The sequence below is a fragment of the Culicoides brevitarsis genome, chromosome 3, assembly GCF_036172545.1.
Source record: "Culicoides brevitarsis isolate CSIRO-B50_1 chromosome 3, AGI_CSIRO_Cbre_v1, whole genome shotgun sequence".
Classification (NCBI taxonomy): Eukaryota; Metazoa; Arthropoda; class Insecta; order Diptera; family Ceratopogonidae; genus Culicoides; species Culicoides brevitarsis.
The window spans coordinates 26,407,024-26,432,712 of NC_087087.1; the positions used below are offsets into that span (position 1 = coordinate 26,407,024).

The 25,689-nt window shown below is 28.5% G+C and overlaps 1 protein-coding gene across 1 annotated transcript; it reads left to right on the forward strand.

Annotated features, from left to right (window-relative positions):
• The first annotated feature begins 279 nt into the window (after positions 1–279).
• On the forward strand, positions 280–6,099 carry LOC134834180 (UNC93-like protein). The gene is made up of 6 exons (XM_063848755.1): positions 280–607; positions 2,966–3,399; positions 4,408–4,892; positions 5,063–5,452; positions 5,514–5,710; positions 5,776–6,099. The coding sequence occupies exons 2-6, from the start codon at positions 3,011–3,013 to the stop codon at positions 5,899–5,901; spliced, it is 1,587 nt and encodes a 528-aa protein (XP_063704825.1). The 5' UTR covers positions 280–607; positions 2,966–3,010; the 3' UTR covers positions 5,902–6,099.
• Positions 6,100–25,689: the final 19,590 nt, after the last annotated feature.

Sequence of the window (25,689 nt, forward strand, 5' to 3'; positions counted from 1 at the left end):
AAAGACAAAATTCTTAAGAACTTTTCTATTAATATCATCAAAACTCACTTTAAGTGACACTTTTGAAGTAAATTTTTGTACAATATAATTCCTTATTGTTTAAAATTATTTAAATTCTACTATCTGTAGAGAATTCGTCATACATGTTGTTTACAAACACAAGTACACCTGATAATACAAACACCAAGGTTTAAAGTTTTTTTCATTCATTTATTTTGCAAGTAGATGATGAGCAATGAAATTTAGAGTTTTCCAACATTTAAGTCAGTTGAGATCGGAACGTTGGAGTGATTGGTTGGAAAAAAATTAAAAAATATTAATTTTACACCGAAACCTCATTAATAAAGAAAATAAAAGAAATTCACTTGAAAATTTTCGTTAAAAAATAATTTTTAGAAAAATTATTTAAATTTATTTTAACGAATCTCAACGAAATGTGAACAGAAATGTATCGAAGTTGATTGAAAGAGACAAAAAAAAAATTAACCACAAAAAAACATTAAATTGGATCTAATTTAACAATTGAATTAGAGTTCAACCTTCTATTGATTCAGTGACCGAGAATCAGAGAAAAATCATCCAAAATAGGTGCAAAATCGAGTTTTAGGTAAGAATTCAAATTTATTTAATTTTGTTGCAAAGTTGAAAAATCGCTCAAGTGCCCCGAGTAACGTAAAATCGCAATTTGTGTGATGGGAAAATTATCTCGAGTAGTAGCATGTTTACATTGTTCTGGTTGTTAGCTCTCGCGCGCGCGATACAGAATGAAAATCATATCATACTCTGTGACATTACAACAAAAATAATTAAGTTAGAGAGTTACAGGTATAAAATCTGTATAATTAGCATTTCCGGCAATATGCACAACGCAATGCTTTTATGCATAATTTACGAGAAGTTGATGAGAAATAATTTCGACGAGACACGTGAATATTGTTAAAATGACACAATGGAGAGTTGATGATGGCAAATGCAGTCCAATAAGAATTTATACAGATTTTAGCAGGACAAAAAGTGTAAATGTCATGAAAATTAGTGAGATTTTATCAAATAACGATATTGAGGCAGGTGCAATAATGAAAAGTGTTTCATGTTATTTTGAAATTAATTTTTATTTTTAATTATTTTTTAATAATTTTGGAATTTTAAAAAAATTTTACAAGCTTTTTTTTATGATTTTTTAAAATTTTTTAAAATTTCTTGAATTAATAACGAAATAATTTCAATGATTTTTTTAAATTTAATTTTGTAAATTAATTTTAAAGCAAATTTTATTAGAATTAATAATTTAAAAAAAATCCAATAAAATATAAAATATTCAAAATAAAAAAAATTAGAATGCTTTTTTTTAAAGTGTATTTTGTTAAAATTTTGTTAAAGTGTATTAAAAATTTTACATACAAAAGAAAAAAATCAAAAAATAGTAAAACTTTTAATTAATTTTGAATTTTATAAAAAGTAAATATTTTTTGAATTATTTTTAAAAACTTTAGAAATTTAATTTCTGAAAAGCCCTCATACCTATATTAAATTTAAAATCAATTATTAGTTAGATTTTATTTAAAAGTATTTCTTCTGAAATTCTTTTAGAAAAAAGAAGAAAAAATCTAATTTTGTCCTTTTCGATTTTTTAAATAATTTATTTCAAGTAAAATATTAAAAATTTAATGAAAAAATTATATTAATTTTCATAATTTTTGAATAAAATTAGCAAAAAAATAATTTGACTTAATATGATTAATATTTATTCGTTTTATTTTTATTAAATTGCAAGTCAAAAAACGTAAAATTCGCAAAAAAAATTTTTTTTTAAATATTTCTTAAAAATAATATAAATAAAATAAAAATTTAAATAAAATAAAATAATTAATTATATTAATTAATTTATTAATAATATTTAAATATATTTTATTTATTTTTAAAATTATTTTTCAAGCAGATAAAAAAAATAAAAAAAAAATTAAATAAAAAATGAATAAATTTTCCGTTGTTATTCATTAAATTTGCACAAACAGAAGCCTTAATTATGACAATTTATTTTATTTGTTAATTTTTTTCATATTTATTCGCTAACTGACTGTTGATGCATCAGAGTCTTATTCGGCGGGCAAATATTTACAGATAATTTATTTTTACAATCATTTAATAACCCACAAAAAAAAATTAGCTCCCATTAATCTTTCTGTTTACCACAAACTAGATAAATCTAGTTTTTTTCCCTTAAAAAAAGATAATTGTCATATCCGTGTGTGTATTCTGTCTCGTCGAAATCAACAACCAAACCTGTATTTTTCTCCTGCATTTAAACCAAAGGAATTTCCTTTTGCGTATGGAGTGACGATAATTTAAACAAAAAAAGTTTAACGAGTTTTTTCGAAATATTTTTAACTTTTTGACTAAGTTACTAAAAGTAGAAATTCTTATCAGATAGATAAAAAAAAATCTTGCGAAATCCGGATGAAACTGACTTTTTGTTTTAGGCAGTTCATTATTTCACTTTTGTATCTTTTTCGAGTTGTTTACTTTACCTGTGTCGCTGCCTCACTTAAAATTATAAGTGTTTGGTGACAGAGGCAATGAAAACAGATCATGTGAATTTTTTTTGTGTTTTGTTACTCATCAATCCGGTTTGCATCGAAAATAATTCAAATTGTCACATTTGATAATTTTTTTTTCTAATGAAAAGAGTTCCGCATTTAAGCATCCAACGATTCATGAAAAAGTAAATTAGGTATCTCGTGCTATTTATTAGCCACGTTTTTATTTCGTTTTATGAATGAAATGAAAAATTCAGACGTGTTTTGTTCGCGGTAATTGTTTTGAAAAAAAAAATTTTTTTTTCGTAATTATCGGAACTTCTCTCAAGATCAAGGTTGTCACAAAAATTATTACAAAGTAACACGTGAGATAATTTTCGCGTACGGAATAAAACAATAAATAATGACTTTTCATGCATGCCTTTCAGATAACATCCGTTAATTTTGAGATTTATTGAAGAAGTACAACGACGATGACAATGCACGGCGGCGGTGTAGAAAACAAGGCGTACGAAGGTGACGGGCATCTCAAGAACCATCGACCATCGACGACGGCTTCCATTCAGAGAGAAAAAGTCAAGCTACGACGCAGCGAGAAATGGCGCATCTTGAAAAATATTGCGGTAGTTTCGTTTGCTTTCATGGTGCAGTTTACGGCGTTTCAGGGCACCGCGAATCTACAGTCGTCAATTAATGCCAAAGATGGACTCGGAACAATCAGTTTGAGTGTAATTTATGCGGCGCTTGTGGTGTCGTGCATTTTTGTGCCAACATACGTTATTCGACGATTGACCGTTAAATGGACCTTGTGTCTCAGTATGTTGTGTTATGCGCCGTATATTGCAGCCCAGTTTTATCCAAAGTGAGTATTTTTGATAAATTTATCTGAAAAAATTAAAAGAAAATTTTTTTTTAATGAAAAATTGGAAAATTTGAAAAAAACTTTATTAAAAACTTAAAAATATTTTTAAAAAATTCAATTTTTTTAAGTTTCGTGAGTAAAATTAAATTATAAATAAAATTTAAAAAAATTTAATAATTTATTTTAAAATTAAAATATTTATTTTTTAAATTTTTTATTTTTAATTTTTTAAAAAATTAATTTAATAATTTTAATTTTTTTATAAAAAAATAAATTTAATTTAATTGAAAAATGAATTTAAAAAAATTTGGGAAAGTCTTTTAGGTAAAATAAAATTAAAAAAATTATAAATAATTTAATTAATAAAATAATTTTAATTTTTAATTTAAAAAAAAAATAATAAAATATTAATTAATGAAATTAAATTATAAAAAAACCCGGGAAAGTGTAGTTCTTTGAGTAAAATTTTTATTTGTTTCTTAAATTTCAAGTAAAAAAAAAATTTAAAAAATTAAAAAGTAAAAAAAAACAAATTTTTAAAAATATAAAAAGACCTTCACATTTTTATTTATTTTCGTTGACAAAAATTAAAATAAAAAAATATTTAAAAAAATAATTAATGAAATAAATTTAATCTAGGATTTTTCAGAAAATTTATGAAATATTTAAAAAAATAAAAATTTAGGAAAATGTTTAAAAAAATTGAAAAAAAAAATTATTTAAAATTTCTTAAAGTCTCGTAATAATTTTAAAGAAAATTTAAAAAAAAAAAAAAAAAAAAATTAAAAAATTAAAAAAAATAAAAAAAAAATTGAAAAATAAAAAAAAATTGGAAAATTTGCGGTAAAAAATAAAAAAAATTATATAAATTAAAAAAAATAAAATAGAAAAATTTGAAAATATAAAAAAAAATTGGAAAATTTGAAAAATAAAAAAAAAAATGAAAAATTTAGAAAAATTGGAAAAATTTTAAATTTTCTTCTAACGAATATTTTTTTTCCTTCACAGATTCTACACCCTCGTCCCTGCTGGCATCTTAGTAGGTCTCGGTGCAGCTCCCATGTGGGCATCAAAAGCCACTTATCTCACACAATTGGGACAAGTTTACGCCAAATTGACAGACCAAGCTATCGAGGCAATTATCGTACGTTTCTTCGGATTCTTCTTCCTTGCCTGGCAAACTGCCGAATTATGGGGAAATCTCATCTCGAGTCTTGTGCTATCGAGTGGCGCACACGGCGGCGGACATTCGGGCGGCGATTCAGAAAATGGAACGTCATTGGAGCAATCTTTGGAGCGATGCGGAGCACATTTTTGCGTTATTGCCGGACCCGAGGGCGAAACGGAACGTCCTCCAGACTGGGAAATCTATGAAATTAGTTCGATTTATTTGTCGTGTATCGTTGCTGCGGTCATCATAATTGCACTTTTCTTGGATCCGCTGCGGAGATATGGTGAACGTCGACGTGGATCAATTACTGCGATTGAAATTGGTAAGAAATTCTGTGAAAAAAAATTAAAAAAATAAAAAATTAAATAAAATAATTAAAATAATTTTAAAATAATTAAAAATAATTTTAAATAATTTTTTTTAATAATTTAAAAAAAAAATTTAATTATTTTTTTTTAATTTAAATTTAAATTATTTTTTTTTAAATTTTAGGCGGAAGTCAATTACTGGCAGCTACATTCCGTCAACTGAAAAAGCCAAATCAGCAACTTTTGATCGCCATCACGGTATTTATTGGCATGGAACAAGCCTTTATCGGAGCCGATTTCACACAAGCTTATGTGGCTTGCGCTTTAGGAGTTCATATGATCGGATATGTGATGATTTGTTTTGGTGTCGTAAATGCAATTTGTTCCATTATTTTCGGTTCCATCATGAAATATATCGGAAGAAATTTGATTATTGCACTTGGGGCACTCGCTCATGGCGGATTAATTATTTTCTGTTTGATGTGGCGACCATCGCCGGACCATCCGTTAATCTTCTTTTTGGTTTCTGGCGTTTGGGGAGTCGGAGATGCTGTTTGGCAAACACAAATTAACGGTAAAAAATTCAAAAAAATATTTAAAAAATTATTTTTTTATAAAAAAACTTAATTTTTTAGGACTTTATGGAACACTTTTCCGAAGAAACAAGGAAGCAGCTTTCTCAAATTATCGTTTATGGGAGTCTTTAGGCTTTGTCGTGGCTTATGCTTATTCAACGACGTTATGTGCCGAGATGAAATGTTACGTTTTGTTAGCTGTTCTCGCTGTTGGCGTCATTGGTTACATCATTGTCGAAATTAGACACACGAAACAGGTAAATTTTTGTTATTTTTTTATAAAAATTTGAAAAATTATTAATTTTTTTTAATCAATTTTTAGGAACGAAGAATCACTAAAATGGAACAAGCCGCTTCCAAGGAGGAGCAAGAACAAGCGCAACGAGAAAAGGAACAAAATGACGCTCATGACGAGCTCGACGAGGATATTGTCGTTACGCATATGTAATTTTGTTAGCGGAGAAAAGATGTTATTTTATAAAAATTTTCCTTTTTGATTTAAAAAAAAATTATTTTAAATTGTCAATCAAATTGATTTGTAGTATTATTGTTAGGTTAGAAAACAGTTAAAATAATAAATGTGCACTTTAAGCTAAAAAAACGAAAAAAAAAAATTTTAACGGTCAAAAGAGGAATTTGAAATTCAAATAAATTTCAATCTCGATCTTTAGTTGAATTAGCGGGCCCGTGTTTTTTTTATCATTTTCATTCGTCTCACAGTTTTGCGGGCAAAGGCGGATTCAGAAGGAGGCTGAGATCTTGAGATCTATAGGGTTCAGATTTTCAATATCGAGAATTCGAATGGCAGAGGCAAAAAATAGACAAAACAAAGGCTTTATTAAAAAAAATTAAGGCAAGTACAATTTTTGATAATTTTTGACTTTTGTAGTCAGAAGTGTACCAAAATAGATTAAAAAATAAAGGGTATTTCTAAAATTAATTTTTTTATTCCAAATTTAGTAATTTTCTTTAGTTTTTAATTAACTTCAAGTCAAATAATTTTTTTTTTAAATTGAAAATTTTTAATTAAATTCAAAATTAAAAAGTTTAATAAAATTAAAAAGTTTAAAAAAGACTTTAGAATTGTATTAAAATTATTTTGTTAAAAAGTGATTTTAAATTAATTAATTTATTTAATTAATTCAAAAAATTAAAAAAAAAAATGAGTTTAATACCGCATTTTTTTTCTTCAAAATGCGGTAAAAATTAAAAATAGGTACGTTTAAATTTTTTTAAAAAATTATTGAAAATTTTTAATTTTTTTAAATCTTTTGGAAACAAAAATAAATTATTTACCATTAAGTTGATTTGTGTCAAAATTTTAAAAAAATTTGCATTTTTAGGCAAAATTTTCTTTATTTTTATTCTTAAAAATACTTTTTATTCTTAAATACCACAATATTTTTGAAAAAAATTGGTAAAAAAATTAATGAAAAAATGTGACATTTATAAAAATATAATTTTTTAACTCAAAACAAAGCCTTGGATCTAATTGCCCAAATTATTTTTGCTCGTCTCTGCCTCATAAAATATTTAATTTTCAACAAAGTATCAGAGATGGCGTTGAAAATTCGAAAAAAATAGGATATTGCTTAAAAACTTTCATTCAAATGAATTTTCTGTCACTCAATCTCCCAACAAAATCTCATAATCTCCAATAAAATCTGATAAAAAAAAAACTTATGAACTTCAAAAAATTGCAAGATGCACAAAAACAACGCGTGGGATGCACTCCTTGAATGAATGACGTCACACTGAAAACACACGTAGGTCGTCTATGCACAACTGACGTAATCCAAAGTTGAAGGTTATGTACAATTTAGTAGACAACTGCAAATAAAAAGGTACATATATGAGACACGTGTATGTTGAAGAACTGCATCGTTTGTGGGTTTTATTATAAATATATGGGAATTCAAACCACTCGAAAAAAAAATCACCTTTGATGTACTTGAGCGTTACATGATCTTGTTTTGTTTGTTTTCGGTCTGCCAAGAATCTTCTCAAACAAAGCAGCATTGGCAAACAAGTTCATAGCCAGATCAAAAGTCGCTATAAATGGTGCTATTTTTTCATTGTTATTGCCTGTTCAAACAATAGACGAGAGGCGAGAGAAAGGGAGAGAGTTGCCAAAAACACAAAATAGTCAAGGTAATGCAGAATTTCGACAGATTTGCATACCAGCCATCTCCATACTTTCCGTTGTTTAATTCACCTGCGATTCGTTTTAATGAAGTCACTTAATCAAGATCGAATTTTCATTCATATTTTACACGAAATAAAAAAAAAACGTTTAACGGAATAGTATTTACCACTATACGTGCTTCATGCAGCGCGAACCATACGGTTTCCATACAAAGCGCCTCGTACAAAGAGCCTCATAACGTTGCTTTGGCTGTGTACATATTTACACGCTGCTCGATGCCACGCGAGCGTACGGTGCGGTACGTTGGCTTGCTCGTGTGACTTTGAATAAATCGAGTCAGAAATAAAAGTTTCATTTGCAGTTTGAACAACGGTTGAAGAGTTCGGTGCTTAAAAACAACGAAAATAATAAAACTAAAAAAAAAGAAATTTTGTGTAATTTTCTCTCGTAACAACTATTCGAAAAAAATTAACGAAAAAAAAGTGAAATAATTGAAACGTGTCTCGAAACTGCAACAACCGCTGTCAACTGAGTTAATTGATATTAATTGACAAAACGGAATTAAAACGACAAGTGTTTATTAAAACAAAACCTAAAGAAGGTCGTGACATTTACCGTGACATTTTTGGGTGAAGAACATTGTCCATCATTACCAAAAAAAAAAAGCCAAACCACAGTTATTCGTACAGTTAGTTTCGTACAAACAAAAAAAAATCACTGCTAGAGACGAATTACAAAAAAAAAAAATAGTCATCATATTCATGTTCGTTCTTCATACGAAAACTTTAACAAACTGTGGCGATCAAGTTTAATATTTTTTTCTACTCGAACATAATACAGCTATTTAGCTGTTTTTTCTCGTTCAATTAAATCGCTGGCTGCTGAATTAAATGAGGCTATTTCATCAAAGTTGCTGGCACATTTAAACCGACGACGACGACAACGCATCATCATCTCTCTTTGCCATGTAAGCAAATTTATTTCTTGCATTCTTTTTTCATTTCACTACTAACATATTTTTTACGAAAAAAAAAACAGAACGCAGTAGATATAATTTATTAATATACATTTTAAATATAAAATTTACATAAACTTATTTATCTGTAAATAATATACCTGTTTTCTTGTAACATAACGCATATAACGATTATTATTATAATTATAATAAAAAAATTTTAAATTTATAAATAAATAATAATAAAAAGTTGTACATTTCACCGTAACATAACGCATATAACGATTATTATTATAATTATAATAAAAAAATTTTAAATTTATAAATAAATAATAATAAAAAGTTGTACATTTCACCGTTTTGTACATATATCCACAAAACATATGAATAGTATTGAAAGTTTGGAGAATCAATGGTGGTGAATGACACGTATAACTATAAAAGCTGAACGAACGAAAAAAAATCTGCTTATCAGTGTAATTAGACTGCGTTAATAAGTAATTAATTACATTTAACACACACTTTGCACACTTCTTTCGCGGAGAATGGAATTAAGGCAAATATTATTAATATTGTACATAGTTAGAAAGCGAAAAAGACCTGAAATGTGTTGAATCGTTCGAATTCCGGTAACAATCATCAAATGCTTGTATTATCAGCAGTTTTTTATGATCTAAAGTTTTATTGTTATTATTATTAGGCAAGTGCAAGTTAGAAGAGTGTTTCAAGTTATTTTTGAAAAAAATTTAGTTTTTGTTTCATTTTAAAGAAGTTGTCATTATTTACAGATAAATTTGTGTATTTGGAAGAAATTTCAAGCGTATTTGAAAAAAAAAAAAATTTTTTTTCTAAAGTTGATTGGTAATGATGGAGTTGAATATTTCGTTATAGTAATCTAAGCAAACTTTAAAAACTCTATTTAACTAAACGAAATTCAAAACTTTTAATATGATGTTAATTTAATGATGTTAAAGCTTAAGTTGAAAGATCATATTCAATGTAATTTCATAAGAGGTCGACTCTTTAAAGCTCTAATATAAGCCGATCGCTTTCGTCAACGTGTAGCTTGGTTCATTCGAAAAGACTTCAGACTTCAAAAAATCAGAACAAAACCAGCGTCTTAAAAGATCAGTTGGTTCCAATGACTTAGACTTTACTATATTTTGTGTATGACGTACATGATTTGAGGATCCTCTTTTCTTAAGTAATGATAGTGTCGCATAAAGACCATTCACATTGATCCCAATATTGACTTGGCTGTTTCAGTTTATCAAGGAAGACATTATTATAAAGTTAATATCCGTATTAACACTTTTTACCCTTCCATAGAATTTGCTTTTTGATTAATTTTTGCTTACTTTTTCAGATCAAGTTCAATAAAGTTGCTTAATTTTGACTTCCTAAAGAATTTAGATGTTAGTAGTCTTGGGTACCTCAACATAGCAAGAATTAGCAATTTTCTTTCGTCTGTTGCTCTTAGCTTGCCAAATACATCAAAAATCCTAAAACATAAAAAAATCGGAAGTAACATGAAACATTTTCAATTTTTGTACTTACCTTTTATATATTCAAAAATGTGACTCAATCAGTTGTTTAATCTTCTATGGACTTGACATGTCTGGCATACTCGTTGATAAGCAATTTCTTTCATCATCGTCACAAAGCAAGATTAAAATTATTATTAACTGATAATGAAATGTATGACCCTTCAAAGTAGTCCAAAGAACTTGCAAATTTAGCACTGTCCAACAAAAAAGTCTATTTTTTTTTTACTTAATTGCACGCACAACGTGACAAGAAATTGTAATGCATGACTTGTGTACAAATTGACGACCTTGAGACTCATTCCCGTGATTGATGCTTAGAATGACTTTCTTAGTAGTAGTAGAAGGTAATATCTGGACAGAATGACAATTAGAAACGTTTGAAAGAAAATCCATTTTATTTTTAAACTAATGATTTTCGACACCTTCTCGTTAATGTTCCACAAATAATAATTTGTGGTTTGAAAATAAAATTTTTTCGAGCAGCATTTTTTTTTTGTCGGTCGCCGTGATATTTATGCATGAGAAATCTTTTAATAATAATGAGTAAAATTGTCATATGTCATGCAAAGATGATTAGTGACGTGCATCACAACAAACGCGCTCGCGTACAAATATTAAATTAAATGAAATATGGGGAAGTAAGGTAAACATGTAAAATTAGTATGAAAAAGTAAACTAGTATAATAACCGACATTGACACAGATTTATTTAATAATTTGTGATTTTTCTTCTTCTGTCACTTGAAGAACGATCGTGTCCCAAAAAAAATTCTTGAGATACGGATAATTTTTTCAAGTAGGTGTTTCTTTGTGCGTTTCACGTAGGAGATGTTGAAAATCATGTCCGCGTTAAAAAAGTTATCCGTGTAAAACCGCACAAAATGAAACGTGCTCGTTTTACATCGTTGTAACAACTTTGTGATAATTCACGTGATATGAAAGCCATGAAATTGTTAGTGTTTGCTATTTAATATTTTTTTTCTCCATTCAAGTACATATACTAACTAACATTCATCCGTGTATGGAATGTCAAACAAAAAACTTATCTTAAGCGTCTTTTCAAGTATTTTCATATCCAAAATGTGCATTGGGACAAAAATTTTGAATATGAATTGGGTTTAAAATTAAAAAATTTGTTCATTGGAATAACATTTTGCTAAAACTTTGAGATAAGTTCTGAAGTTGTTTTAGACAATTTTAGACCCAATGTAAATTTTTGTATTTTAAACCCAAAGCACATTCTAAATTTTTGTCCCAATGCACATTTTAGAAAAAAAATCAATGACGGACGTTCTTAAAGTGTTCCAATATTTAATTTACTATGAAACGAAAGATAAATATTGTGAAGAAAAAGTTAAACAACCACACATGTATAAAATGTGACTTTGAACAAAAACGACAAAAACAACTAAAAAAAACTAGTTGTTAGTGGTTGTTAATACAAATATTTATCTCAATGTAATAAACATTGTAATGCTAATATAATAGTAAACAGCGCTATTAACTGTTAATCAAAAATTTATCATGTAGCAACAAACTCTTCGTTTCATTTTTGAAAAAAAAAATCTGATTAAAAACTTCTTTCAACATAACGAAATTTTCCAACGAATTTAAAAAAAAAGACTAGCACAAGCAATCGATTTCTATCATGACTCGTGCCAGGCGAAAACCGTTTCATTTTGACCTGGTTAGTTATATTTAACTTATGTACTTATTGTTGTATTTATTTATTTATTTTTTTTTCATTTCTTTCTACATGAGCCAACCAAAACTCACAATGATAATCGATAATTTGACAAAAAAAAATGTACTTTCAATTCACTTCTCCTTTTATTTCGTTTCATTTCATTTCAAATCAAAGTTAATAGATGCTCCAAAGCCTCTCGTACTATTTAGAAAGTTATAAACGTAATTTTTTTTTACACTTCATCTATTGAAAAATATTTCTTTTCTAATTTTTTTTATTCCATGAATACATTTATTCAATTGTTTTGTTATTTTTTTTTCGTACATTTCTTCTTCAAGATATTCAAGAAAGAAAGAAACGAAAAAAAAGAGAAATTAACGCAATCAAAAAAAAAGAAAGAAAGAAGGTGAAAAAAGTAACGCAACATCAAAAACATGCTAACGTTCAATGTAAGAAATTGATGTTTTGAAAGATTTAAAATCAGCGAGACAATTAAAAGGTAATTTTCGAATGACGTAAATTTAATAAAATTAAAAGTTTTTCTACGTTAATTTCTTGTTTTGAATTTGACTTACACGACAAATAAACAAAGTCAAGATAAATTGCCCAAAAAACAACTAACATGCTACTTAGTCGATTGTTTATTCTATGGAGCAACTTGCCATTTAAAAAAAAATCAGAAGAGCTGAAGAAGAATCGATAACCTCAAAACAGGATATTGCTGACGAGGGCAAATAAGAAAAAATGTACTACAAGCACTGAATATATCTCGGAAATAAATTGAAATAAATAATAATAACTGACTTAACATGAATGGAACCCTTGGTTGAAGCAACATTCATCCGATCCTGATGATATGGAAAACAAACAGAAGGCAGAAAATAGATGAGTAAAGTCATACAATATTGTGCAAGCTTTTGACAACATTTCGAGATAAAAATTATTTTGAAGTAATGAGAAATCTACGAATTACCCAAAAATTTAGAATATTTTAGTTTTCTGTTCTCAGTATTCGTTTTAAAAGTTAATCTCTTAAAAATTACTTTCGTGTATTAAGCCAGTATTAGGTTTTTTTAAGAAACTTAAGAATATCCTCGTAAAATTATTCATCAAATTTATTTCGGTTTTATTTTGTTGAAGAAATTTTTTCATAATTTTTGAAACATTTTACAATACAATTTTTTAAGAAGTAACCTTATTTGCTTATTTTTTTTTATATTTTTAATCAAAAGCCATACAAAAAGCTAAAAACAAGTAAAAAATATATAAAGCTTGTATCGCATTTTTTTAATCTAGCGAAACAGCAACTTTTCACAGTATTGTCTACACATACAATATTAACATATACAATTTTTTTGTTGTTTTTATTTAAATCTTCTAAGCAACATTTCACCTTTTTAAAAAGTACGGCTTATTTTTGTTGAATGTTTTTGTAACGCAGTGTGTTATGCGTGGTTTTGAGGTCGCTCCGGTCACATGTGTGTGATGTATAAACTTTTACTTTTATTATAATTTGGCACTTTTGCCTGATGTTTGTCTCGCAAAACGGATTGAATCGTATGATGTGATGTGATGTCAAGTGAATGTTTGCCACAAAACTTAATTTCTCGCATAAAGAAATCTGAGCATCTGCGATAAATATTCAGACCGTAAGTCATGCGAAAAATGCATTCTAGCCATGAACAGAAAATCAGCATTCCGTCTCTGTTGACCTACAAAGATGTGACTAGTTTTGTTTTTTTTTATTTCTTCTTCAGTGTACGTTTAAAGCTTTGTTCGAATTCCTACATGCCTCGTTGTTGTTATCGCATAAAATCAATTGAATTGTGGAATATTTATTAGTTACGTTCGGTACGACGCCAATATGCATGTCTAAATCTGTGTGTAAAACTAATTTCTAGCATGCTTTGTAGATAGCTGGATCTCTAGAGGCAGCGAAAAAAGAATGTGCAAGGTGTATGCATTCAAGTTTGCATATAAATATTATATTAAATATAGGTACGTATCGGTATCTAATATAATAATATTAGTGTAGCGCAAAAAAAAAACACAAACAAAATACAAAATAAAATTATAGTAAAATGTGGGTGAAAAAGTATGGCAAATAACAGAATGAATGATTCGTGAATGGGAAACGCATATTTTTTTTTGTATTTATTTATAATTTATATTTGTGCGCGCTAGGATGAACAAACGACCACGCTTTCTCTCACATCGTCGCGCGCGAGTTTGCCAATGTTCACTCTAATGCGCGTGGATGTACGATCGCGTATATATCGTGAAGTTGTGTGTGTTTGTGTGTGTGTAATGAATTTGTGAAGTGAGGTGAAGGAGAGGGAAATACTATTTTATGCATCGCCCGCAACATTTACACAGCTATGAAAAACTAAACTACTTAGTTCTGTTGTAAAAGTCTCTTCGTTAAGATATTTTTTTTTTCATTGTATCCAAAGTTGCCTTATCTTGTGCTTTTATAATTTAATACTGTGATCGTGGCAATGTTGCAATAATAAATAATATTTTAATTTAATTTAAGATCAAATTGTGTGCCAACGAGAAAAAAATATTGTGGTGAAGGACAAATATTGAGCATGACACATTATATTGACAAACTTAAAAAAAAAATCAATGCAATGATACTCATCACCTTTAAAAGTAGAAAAATTTTTTCATGTGACGACGATGCACTCGCGCTCTAATAAATAAAGATAAAATTAGAAATTTCTATTCGGTAACTAGTTGACTTCAGTAGACAGTTTTTTTTTAACTATTTATACTTTGTGTCTCTCAGACTCTTTTTTTTTCTATCAATCTCCTTTTCCTCAATTAATTTTTTTTCTCATTGATTACCACATCATCAAATATTTTCCTCGACAGTTATTTCTTTGTTATTGGCATGTCCTTCGTCAGTGGTGGATTTTGAGCTAAAGGGTTAAGTTAAATTAAATTGCTTGGTTTGGAATAATTCTTAAGCTTTAAAAAGCCTTTTTTTTTGAATAATTTAGAAAATGTTCGGGATCTAAAATTTTAAGTTGTAGATAAATCCGCCACTGCTCATCTCACACAAACACACAAAATGCACAATTTTCGGTTACAGTTGCAATTATATCTACGATGAAGTGTATATAATAATTGTAGCCAAAAAAATATATTTTTAAAGACGATAAAAGACTGTTTGGCTCTCTGTGCATGTACAACAATTTATTATATAGGAAGATAAAGACACACGTTGCACACATTCTCGGACTGCACATCGAGAGCAGCAAGCGGTGTTGTAAAAAAAAAAGAAAATTGCATACACATTCAATGAAAATCAAAAAATAGTGTCAGTGCATCTTGCAATCTCTTCTGAAAATGATTAAAAAAAATTATCTGAAAAAAAAATGAAAAATAAATATCAGTGTAACAAAAAAAAATGAAGTGATAACAAGTGTTAATTAAAAAAAAAAATAATTTAATTAAATAAAAAAAATAGTGAGAACGAAATAGAGACGAAGATTTTCAATCCATTTTTGAATTGACATACATCTTAATATCGCATCATATTCTCATGGATTTAAAATCGACGCTCTAATTGCAACTGGAATATAATACGAGCGAGTAGTAGTAATGCGAGAAAGAAACCACATCATCGCAGCATTTTATCAACATCATCACCTACCTTCACACGTTTTTTTTTTCGTTCGTTTGTTTCATCGAAAAAAGACGTTATATCATCACCATATCACATCATCATCATCGAAACTCTCGAACAATAGTTCTGTAGTATTGCACCTTCTACTTCCTTCTTTTCTGAAAAAAAAATAATTTTAATTTTTGTTTCGTGTCTCACCTAACAACATCCCAATTTTCTGTTGAAAATTTGTCGTCGGAATTTTTATTAAAGCGACACATATTTGGTTGTGAATGTCGTTTTAAAAAAAAAAGTGCATTCGTTCTCTCTCTCACTTATTTGATTAATTAAGCTCTCTCGGAACGCATACAAAAAAAAATTATGTAATCGATTATTTTCACCCACTTTGTGATCTTGAATCGGAGGAGACTCCCTCGAGCGCGATGCGAGAAAACGACCATGAAATCTCGGCAAACATACAATTAATTTTAATAGTTTTTCAATGCATTTGCACATTACGCCTTCTTCTCTCAATTTATTATTACCGTAAAAGATCTTTTTTTGCGAAACAGGTTCTCATTTAGCGAGAAATAAACAACTATTTTTTCCTTTCAACACACAAGTGCACAATTAAAGTAGATACGTTGCATCGAACGATTCACTACTGCCCTACTAAATGTGCGCGCGAGGCATTTGTGTGAGTGCACCGAGTGCAGTGTGCATCGATAAACAAAAGTACGATATAGAATTATATCATTATTTATAGAATGAACACTTATTGCCTTAGGTTATGCAATAATATATCTCCTAGTAGTATTGGAATCAATTATATGACGATGATGATGTCGAACGACCGAAGTCGCACAGTGGGACCATTTTGCGGAATTCCTCAAATCAAATTGTGAAATTTGATCCGATTAGTTTTTATAAGACATCACGAAAGAAAGCTGATTAGATGTAGATTAAAAGAAAAGTATGGAAAAGAGATTTGGTTTGAGCTTTAAGAAGTTTTGGACTCCCAAAAGTATGCAATGTGTACATAACTAAATATTTGTTGGGAAATGGAGTTCTTGAAAAGCAATCAAGCTGAAATTTGGTCCACATTTGCTACTAACTAAAATACATCTTTGACCAAATTTTTAGCTTTCTATCTGATTTTTCAAAAAATCAAAAACTGATGAAAATCTTTTTAAAAAAATCATCAGTTTATGATTTTCTGAAAGAGCTGAGATAAAAAGCTAAAAATTTGGTCAAAGATGTATTTTGATAAGAAAATAATTTGGACCAAATTTGAGCTTAATTGCGTTACAAGAACTCCTTTTTCCAACATTTTTTACTTTCGATGAACATTGCATAATTTTGGGAGTCTATAGCTTCTTAATAAGAAGAAAAGTTAGAAGCTGTTTTCCATAATTTTTCGTTTAATCTACATCGAATTAGCTTTCTTTTCCAGTGGGACGAAATTACCTTTTTTAAGGCCCTGGGGTCTTGAAAATAAGGCCCTCAAACTTTTACAAGGAGAAATTCCGAAATTTTTATTTTTTTGAAAAAATAAAAAAAAAGAAAAAATTTTTTTTCAAAAAAATTTAAAAAAAATCGGAATTTCTCCTTGTAAAATTTGAGGGCCTTATTTTCAAGACCACATGGCTTTTAAAAAATGTCATTTTGTCCCACTGGGATTCGAATAATCTATATTCGAATCCAATTTATGAAAAATTTTTCAAAAATAATTCTCCGATGATCCCACTGTGCATCGTCGCATCATATTCTAAATATGTTTTTAATTTTTTCATTAATTATTAGTTTACGTTGAAAATGATAATGATCATCATTCCTGACACGCATTTTATTTCTCAGCACTTTTCTCGAGAGATCTTCTCGTTTTTTTTCAACGAGTTAACGAGATATGTAATTTAATTAACTTGTTAAAGCATCAACTCCCAACATCGTCTAATATATTTTCTTTAACGGAAATGGCTTAAAAAACGGGATTAAATGTTGCTTATTTTTGTGAGAATTGTGGCGTCTCTTGCTGTTATTATTATTATGTATCGATTGAATATGCATCCCGACATCAATTATTTATACAGTTACTGCCAGTTATTTGTGTGACCCGATAATAGTCAATAACTCGTTGAAAGACGTATGGAAAGGAAACGATGTTACTTGAATGAAAATTACCTTTTATTTTTGTCGTGTCTTCGAATCCAACCAAATAACTTTTTTTTCCTTGACCCGCTTGGCTGCAATATTACAGAACTCGTTGTTGTACCAATGACAAGCTGAACTCGCATCATCGCATTATCGTCATCGAAAACAAAAGAAGGAGGAGGAGGAAAATACATTTTGGGCTGCGTGTCAGGAGTGCATTTACATTGAAATTGCAATTTTGTAAATGCACTATCTGGTACGACAATCCAAAGTGAACAGTCTTCACAAAAAAAAAAAAAATTGGAGAAAATTGTCAGTGGTTTAATAACAATATTTTACTTTTCAGGGCGCAATTACGTGATGGGTAAGAAAAAGGTGGTTTGGTATAGTTTATTGCTGCAAATAATGACCGGATGGAGATATTTTAATGTTTCCGACATTTGTTTGATGGATGGATTGAAGAAATTATTCGAAATTTTCCCAAAGTGACATGAGACAATATTTTACACGATGATAACACTTGCATCGCTGTAACGTCATGTACATATGAAAAAAATAACTAGATCATCCGTTGTTACTGTTCTTTTGTACTACACACATTGAAAGTGTTTCGATTTCTCTTTTTAAACATTTTCTGTTGTACTTTTTGCTTTAATGCACAAAAAAAAACAGTTTTACTCTCTCACAATTGTATCGCATCTATAATAACAAATTGTTCAAACAACAAAAACAACATTAAAGTGAAAAAAAAAAGAAATTTGAATAAGTTGCTCAGTGATGGTCGAAAATTTCTACCATGTTGCAAAAAAAAAATATTTTTGTAGTACTCGTTAAAGCGATCGATCGACTTTAAAATCTCATTTAACTCGTCCCTGAAACGACAAAACACACACTAAAAATGTGCCAATCAATTTTGCGCTGTGCAAAAATAAAAACACACTGAAAAAAAAAACAAATAACGAAGAATTTAGATTGATATAATTGTATTAAAGTGTGTTAACAGACACAAAGACTGACTCTGACACGATGACGGTATCACAATCGCATTCATCACACTGAAAATTAAAACAATTGCTTGCACAAATAGACAAAATAGTTTATTTTTTGTGTGTGTTTAAATGCACTCACTGTTCAAAATGAATATTTAGCAAAAGTATAGAGCGACATCAGTGGCGTAGTTTAGAAAAAGTGGCTATCAATTTGGAAAAGCTTTTGAACAAAAAAGGAATATTTTCCGATTTTTTCTGAAAAATTTTATGGATTTTACTTAAAACACAAAAATTTCAACTTGGAATATCATTCTAACAAAAATGGCAAAAGAAGTTATTGAACGACCTTAGAATTGTTTTAAAGGCATTTCTGAGGAATTCGAAAATTTACTCGTTTTCATATCCACAGCCAGAGAATTTTTTACATTTCAGGTTCAATTCATAGCTGCATTTTGGAGACATCAGAAAATTTTATTAAGAATTTCCTAGGTTTTTTAGCTGAAAACATGAATTCGCAATTTCAATTGGAATATCATTTTTAAAAAAATGCAAAAGAATTATCTGAACAACCTAAAGGGTTATAAAAATTTTTGAGGAAATCGTCTTAAATAATCCTACAGCCCAAACAAAATTATGGACAGAAAAGTCATGGCATTTTGGAGATATCAGATCATTTCACATCAGAAAATTTTATTTAGATCTTGTCTGAAGGTTTATTTGAAAAAAATTTCAATTTTTATATAAAAATTGCCATTTTTGACAATTTTTTACAAAACACTTTTACAATATCTCTGAAACTTGAAAAATAAAAATTTTCTTAATAGCGAAAAATGTTGTCCTACGGAAGCCTAACAAAAACGTATAAGCGAAAAAATTTTCCGGAAGCAACTAGGAGCCCAATTTTGAGCGTTTTGTATGAAAAAAAGCCTAAAGGCAGTTTGCAAAAAAACTATGATCGCCACTGTATTTTTGACTGAAGAACCTGCTCCAGTTTAGGGTAGGGTAGGGTTTACTAGACCTAGTCTTGTATGGCTCGTACTGCGGTCTCTAAAGAGTCCTATTGTACTTCATACTGTGAAATCGTAAGCTTTATCAGTAAACGCGTTGAGAATTTAGATTCTAGATCTAGACTGCTGACCTGCTTGTAAAATTACTTACCATCCTCCATGTCAATTTTTTTTCTCAGAAGACTTAATACAGAAATGGCTTTTACAGTTGTACACATTTTCTTTCATATTCAGAAATCCATTTATGAATTTCGATTCTTGGAAAGGAAAAATCAATGGACTTAAATTAAATTGGATTTTACATTTTGAAGTATTTGTTTCTTTAGGTAAGAAACTTAGACCCATATACCCAAAATCTTCAACGGCCCCTTGATGAAATGAAATCGGGACCAAGTGTGAATAGGAAAAATCAATGAAATAAGAAATCAAATTGGAGCCTTACAGAACTCTGACTCCTTTCAGAAAAACACAAAACTTTTTACTATTTTGACTTATTTCGCCTTTTAAAGTTAAACAAAAATATTTAATTTATTATCTTTAATTTATTTATATTCGGATCCAAGAATCAAAATTTGAACTTCTAAAACTTAAAAAATGCTTTAAAAAATAAGAAAGGCGCCCCTTTTTTCTACTTTTAGCTACGCCACTGATAGAGACTGATAAACATTTTAGATGTAGAAGGCTTTCAAATTAGAATTGATTTTATTTCTCTGTTGTGATGTGATATATTTGAACAACAATAAATAAAATTTTTCAAACAGATAAAAATAGTTTCTAATCAAATATTCGTTTGACTGAAGACACCACTGAAGAGGTATCAGCAAGAGAGAGGTATTTAAGCAAAAATTTAGGTTGATAGGTTTCGCATGAAAGAGTTGAAATACTTTTTCGTTCATGTAGATTAGTTTTATGGCTTCCTTGGTTTCAATTCAACTGCAATTGTTACATTTTACCTTGAACTTTTGTCCTACATTACAAGATAAAGTTAAAACGTCCTCTTGTACTTTTTCTCGGAACATCCTTAGGTTGTCTGCTTCATAACATCATTACCCAGTAATGACATTACAAATTGAATAAAACACTTATTTTGTAATTGGCTTTTCTAAGGATACCCGTCTGATGCAATTTACTTGACTTATTACTTGTTCAAGCGTCAAGTGCCAAGTAAATGAGAAAAAAAAAAATAAAATTATCATCGTCGTGAATTATTTATCAAAAATATGTTAATTTGCGAGATTGATCGTCGTCGTCATGTAACTTCGAAGCCGCCATAAATCAATACTGCAGATAATAAATTTTTTGTGTCTATTTAACAAATATTTCAATGTCAGATCGTCTAATCTACGGTAGTGAGCATTTCACACGTACTTGTTATTTTATTTTAATTGTTTGTCGACGCAAATCCTTTTCGTTTGAGCAAATTCCTTGACATTTCAAAATGATACTCAAATCCCCGATTGCCAGTTTTTTTTTATTTACATAACTTACCGAAAAAATAACAAACTTTTCTCTGCATGGCACGTCACAAAAAAAAATTACGAAGAAGAAGGAGCAAGAGAAGAAATGAGTAGCAAGGCCAACCGATTACATCAAGAGAAAAGTTTTGTGGCTATTGCCATCGTACGCACGAACAGTTATGACGTCATCCGTATCCTCCGTTTGCCATCAGATGTTTTTCAGAGCGCGGCAGAATGGGGATGAAGTTTTATTTTTTGGTACATAAAACAAAAGCAAGACGATGTTACGAATGGTACGAAATACATTTTTTTGTGTGTGAGAAATTTACCCCACTTTTAGTGCGCATGTCAATCCTTCTCACACAGCATAACATATGTTTTGCCTGAACGATGCACGAAATGGTAGTTGTTGTTGTTGCTGCCAAAAAAATCAGCCGAAATATATAAAGGCGAAGCTAAAAATAGAACACAATGTACGTACGGCTGAAAAATTGATTCAAGTTTCGAGTAAAAAATGGAATTAAATGAGTTTAGTGGATTTTGGGGAGTAAACAAAATTGAATTAAGGTGTGATACGATTTTATTATCGGTTAACGATGATGATGGACATAATTATATTGAAGCTCATTGAAGTTGAAACTCATTGAATTACGATGAGAAGAAAAAAAGGTAGTCAACTGCGAGAAGATAATAGAAAATTAAAGGGACAGACGTCTCCATTATTTGGTTAGAAACAGGGTTGAGAAAGTTTTTTTTGCTTTTACTTTTTTTTAAAAGTTTTTTATTATCGTTTCTTATTTTTTTAGAATGAAGCATTAAATTTGATGATTAAAATTAAATTGAACAAAATAAATTTTAAAATAAGTTAAAATTCAAAAAAATAAAAAATTAAAAAAATTAATGTAATTTAAAAAATTAAAAAATAATTTAAAATAAAATTAAAATCTCTAATAAAATGAAGCTACAATATGTATAAATTTGGTAAAAAAATAAAAAAATTCATAAACAAAAAATTATATTTTTCCTTTTGAATGAAATTAAAAAGTACTTAGTACTTAGTAACTTTTAAATGAAGACCAATATGGTTATTTTTTTTTATTTTTTTATATGGAATTTTCTATGAAATTTTCTTTAACCAAAATTATTTTATTCGAAAATTAAATTATTAATTTCTTTCAAAGAAAAACATTTTAAAAAAATTTTTTAAATTTTTCAATTTTTTTCTTCAATTTTATAAAATTTATATTAATTTTGCCCTACAAAAATTGAAACTAAGCACTTGTGGTAAAAACTATGCGTTTCCGAGCATATGTTTCATGGAGAAAAGTGATTCTTATGACTCAAGAAAGGTTAAGCGCGAAAAAAAAATTTATTTTTTTTTTTTTTTTAATTTTTTTAAAATATTTTTTTAATATTTTTTTTTAAATTTTTTTTTTCAGTTTTTTTTTAGAATTTTTTATAATTTTTTTTTATATTTTTTTTTATTTTTATTTTTTTATAATTAAAATTTAATTTATTTTTTTTTTAAATTAATAAATAAATTAAATTTCAATTTTTTCCTTTAAAAACTTTCTGAAAAAATATAAATAAAAAAAAATTTAAGCAAAAGTAAAATTTTTTTCCAACCCTGCTTTAACCGCAACAACCAAGTAGACAACCAGGCGTCTCCATTTCATGCCTTAATGAAAATTCTTATTAGAAACCCACTTTTCTACATTTTTTTTTCTGTCGTGATTTATGAACAATCTAAGCAGTATTATTTCGCGTGACTTGTTCAAATACAAATAAACATATTAATCAACGCGTGATACCTCAAAGGGAATGCAAAATCATCGAAATCGATATCATGAGGTTTAATTCGTAAATCTTCCTCATTGTACCCCATCAATTATTATGTTGCTTGGTATTTAAAACCACACGAAAACTCATTTCCGCTTCTAACGAGGATATTTATTTTCATTCCCTTGACCTTTTTACCTCGACGATAGCGACGACTCGATTCGACGAATGAACACGAATTCAGAGGGGACTCAGTGAATGGAATTTTTTTTTTACATGGCAGTAAATAAGCGCTTATTTCTGTTAAAATTGATTTAACACGAACTTGATAATAAAAAAAAAATTATTTATTTTGTCTGTTGAATGACGTTTTTTTTTTGACGTATTTATCGAGTTGGATATCAGTCAGTTTCGAATAACTCACCGGAGAAGGTGTTCAAAGTTTTCCAGTCTCATCTTTTTTTTTTATCTGTAAACGTCGTGTCGTGTCAAGTTATGTAAAAACTTGTACGAGCACTCTGAGAGTAAACTACATTTCATATATCACAAAAAAAAAAATATAATAATAGACGACGACAACGATTCTCGTGTTTTCTCTCTCTGTATGTACGAGCGTTGTACGCGCACAAGCAAATGTACACGTGAAAAACAGTTGAAAAATATCTCAGAAGTATGTGTGTCAGTTATGTAACAAACTTTGTTGTGAAAATACGTGGATCGAAATAATACTCAGAGTGTTATTTATATTTTTTTTTCATTGGTGTGTGCAACATTTTCCGTACGTCTCGAGCAGGAAGAGACACACATTCGATCGAAAAATATAAAAACAAAAAAATTTTTTAGAACCATTCTTCGACGACGAGTTGTTTGTACATTCAGCGCGCATTACAGTACCCATAAAATAATAATAATAATAGAACATTAGCAATTAAAAATAAATAAATAAATAAAATCAGTGATATTCGAACGTTTTTCGTACAGAGTGACTGACAAAAAAAAATAAAAATAGCTTCTTGCATTTTTTTTAATTTATCGATTAATTTATCACGCATCACGAACATCTTGTCAGAAAACAACAAAAACAAAATTATCACAGGTATGTACGAAAAAAATTTGAAACATTAAAAATTAAAAAAAAAAAATATGACAGGAAATTGCGCGCGCGATGAGCTTCAAGACAGCTCTTCTTTTCGATGGATTGCAATAAAATTTCATTTTCATGCGCAAAAATTATTTCCCAATTATATTTCGCGTTAATTGCTATTTTTATCTCTTAAAAAAATTGTACTAAAATTTTTCTCTGATGGATGCGACTGGTTATTTTTGTCTCTTCTAACATTTTGTGGTTTTTTTTTCGTGCTTGCTTAACAACAATCGATCGTTCTTTTTTTTTTGTTTGTCAAAAAAGAACATTTTTAACCTTGAAAATGTCTAACCATTCGTTTTTTGCAATACTTTTACGTATAAACAAATTTATTTAGCAGAACTAACGAAAAAGCAACCTTGACGATTTTTTTTTCTATTTCTTGTTATAAAAAAAAAATATTTTTCCCTTGATGGCAGGTGTAAGTGAGTAATAAATGAAATCCCAATAGGTCCATATTGAAAATTTGGAGAAAAAAATCTGAATTATATTCAATTCCCAGAATTCAGTGAAAAATTAAATGTTATTTTGCCCACGTGAAATGAGCATTAAATCATACCAAATAAATTTTGCTTTAATGAAAGGAATTTTTATTTATTTTTTTTTAGTTTTTCCGATTTTTCGTGAATTTTTAAAATTTTTCGATTTTTTTTTTAATTTTTTCTGAAACTTGATTTTAAAATTAATTAATATTTGAAAGTTATTTAATTTTCTAAATTTAACGGTTTTTTTCATGGACTTGAATTTTCCGAAGTTTTTCTGGATTTTCCCTCAATTTTCCGAATTTTCCAAAGCTTTCCATTTTCTCAAAGTTTTTCAAGTAACGAAGTTCTAAAATTAATTAAAATTTTAAATTATTTGATTTAATTACAAATTTAATTTTTAATTTAATTTTTCCGAAGTTTTCCACGATTTTCCGAGTTTGCAAAGTTTTTCAATTTTTTTTTTAAATTTTCCCGAAATTTTCCAATATTTTTTTAGAATTAAGACTTTAATCAATTAAAATTTAAAAATTTTTTGAATTTTTTTAAATTTTACGATTTAATAACGAATTTGAGTTTTCCGAAGTTTTCCACAATTTTCCGAGTTTTCCCAAGTTTTTCCGAGTTTTCCACATTTTTTTTTATTTTTTCGATTTTAACAAGTTTTTACAATTCAAACCATTCATGAAACTCGCATAAACTCAAAATTCGATTAAAAATTTTCCTAAATTTCCACAGTTTTCCCGGAATTTCCCAAATATTTTTTTCAATTGTAATTTAAAGGAAACTGTGCGAGTGTTAATAACAGGATTACAACCCACGTAAAAATAAAATAAAATCATCCCACACAATTTGTAGGATTTTGTGCCTGGATGACCGGGAACCGTTCATCATTCCATTTATAGATTTCACAAGCAAATTCTTATGAAAATGTCATGGGAACGGATAAAAATTTTCCCATTGAAAAAACGACTTTTGACATTTATTTCACGAGAAGAACACTCAAAAAAATTTCTGCAGTGCTGCAATTTTAAGCATCACACAATAATAAAGATCTCATTATCAACCTACGGTACTTTTTTTTGTGTACAACGATTGTGATATAAACGTGTCTACTAAAAGAGCTTCCTCTTTAGTATTTTTTGAAAAAAAAACGGAAGCGCATACGAGTGTACAGACGTAATCTACATGATATGATGACAATGCAGGCATTGTATATAAATAAACGCAGATTAATTGAAAAATGTGACCTTGGCCTCCTCCTATTTATAAGAGCGCAT

Coding starts and splice junctions, on each gene's coding strand:
- LOC134834180 (XM_063848755.1), top strand. CDS start 3,011: ATGACAATGCACGGCGGCGGTGTAGAAAACAAGGCGTACGAAGGTGAC. Junction 4,893..5,062: donor AATTACTGCGATTGAAATTG/GTAAGAAATTCT, acceptor TTTAAATTTTAG/GCGGAAGTCAATTACTGGCA. Junction 5,453..5,513: donor TTGGCAAACACAAATTAACG/GTAAAAAATTCA, acceptor TTAATTTTTTAG/GACTTTATGGAACACTTTTC.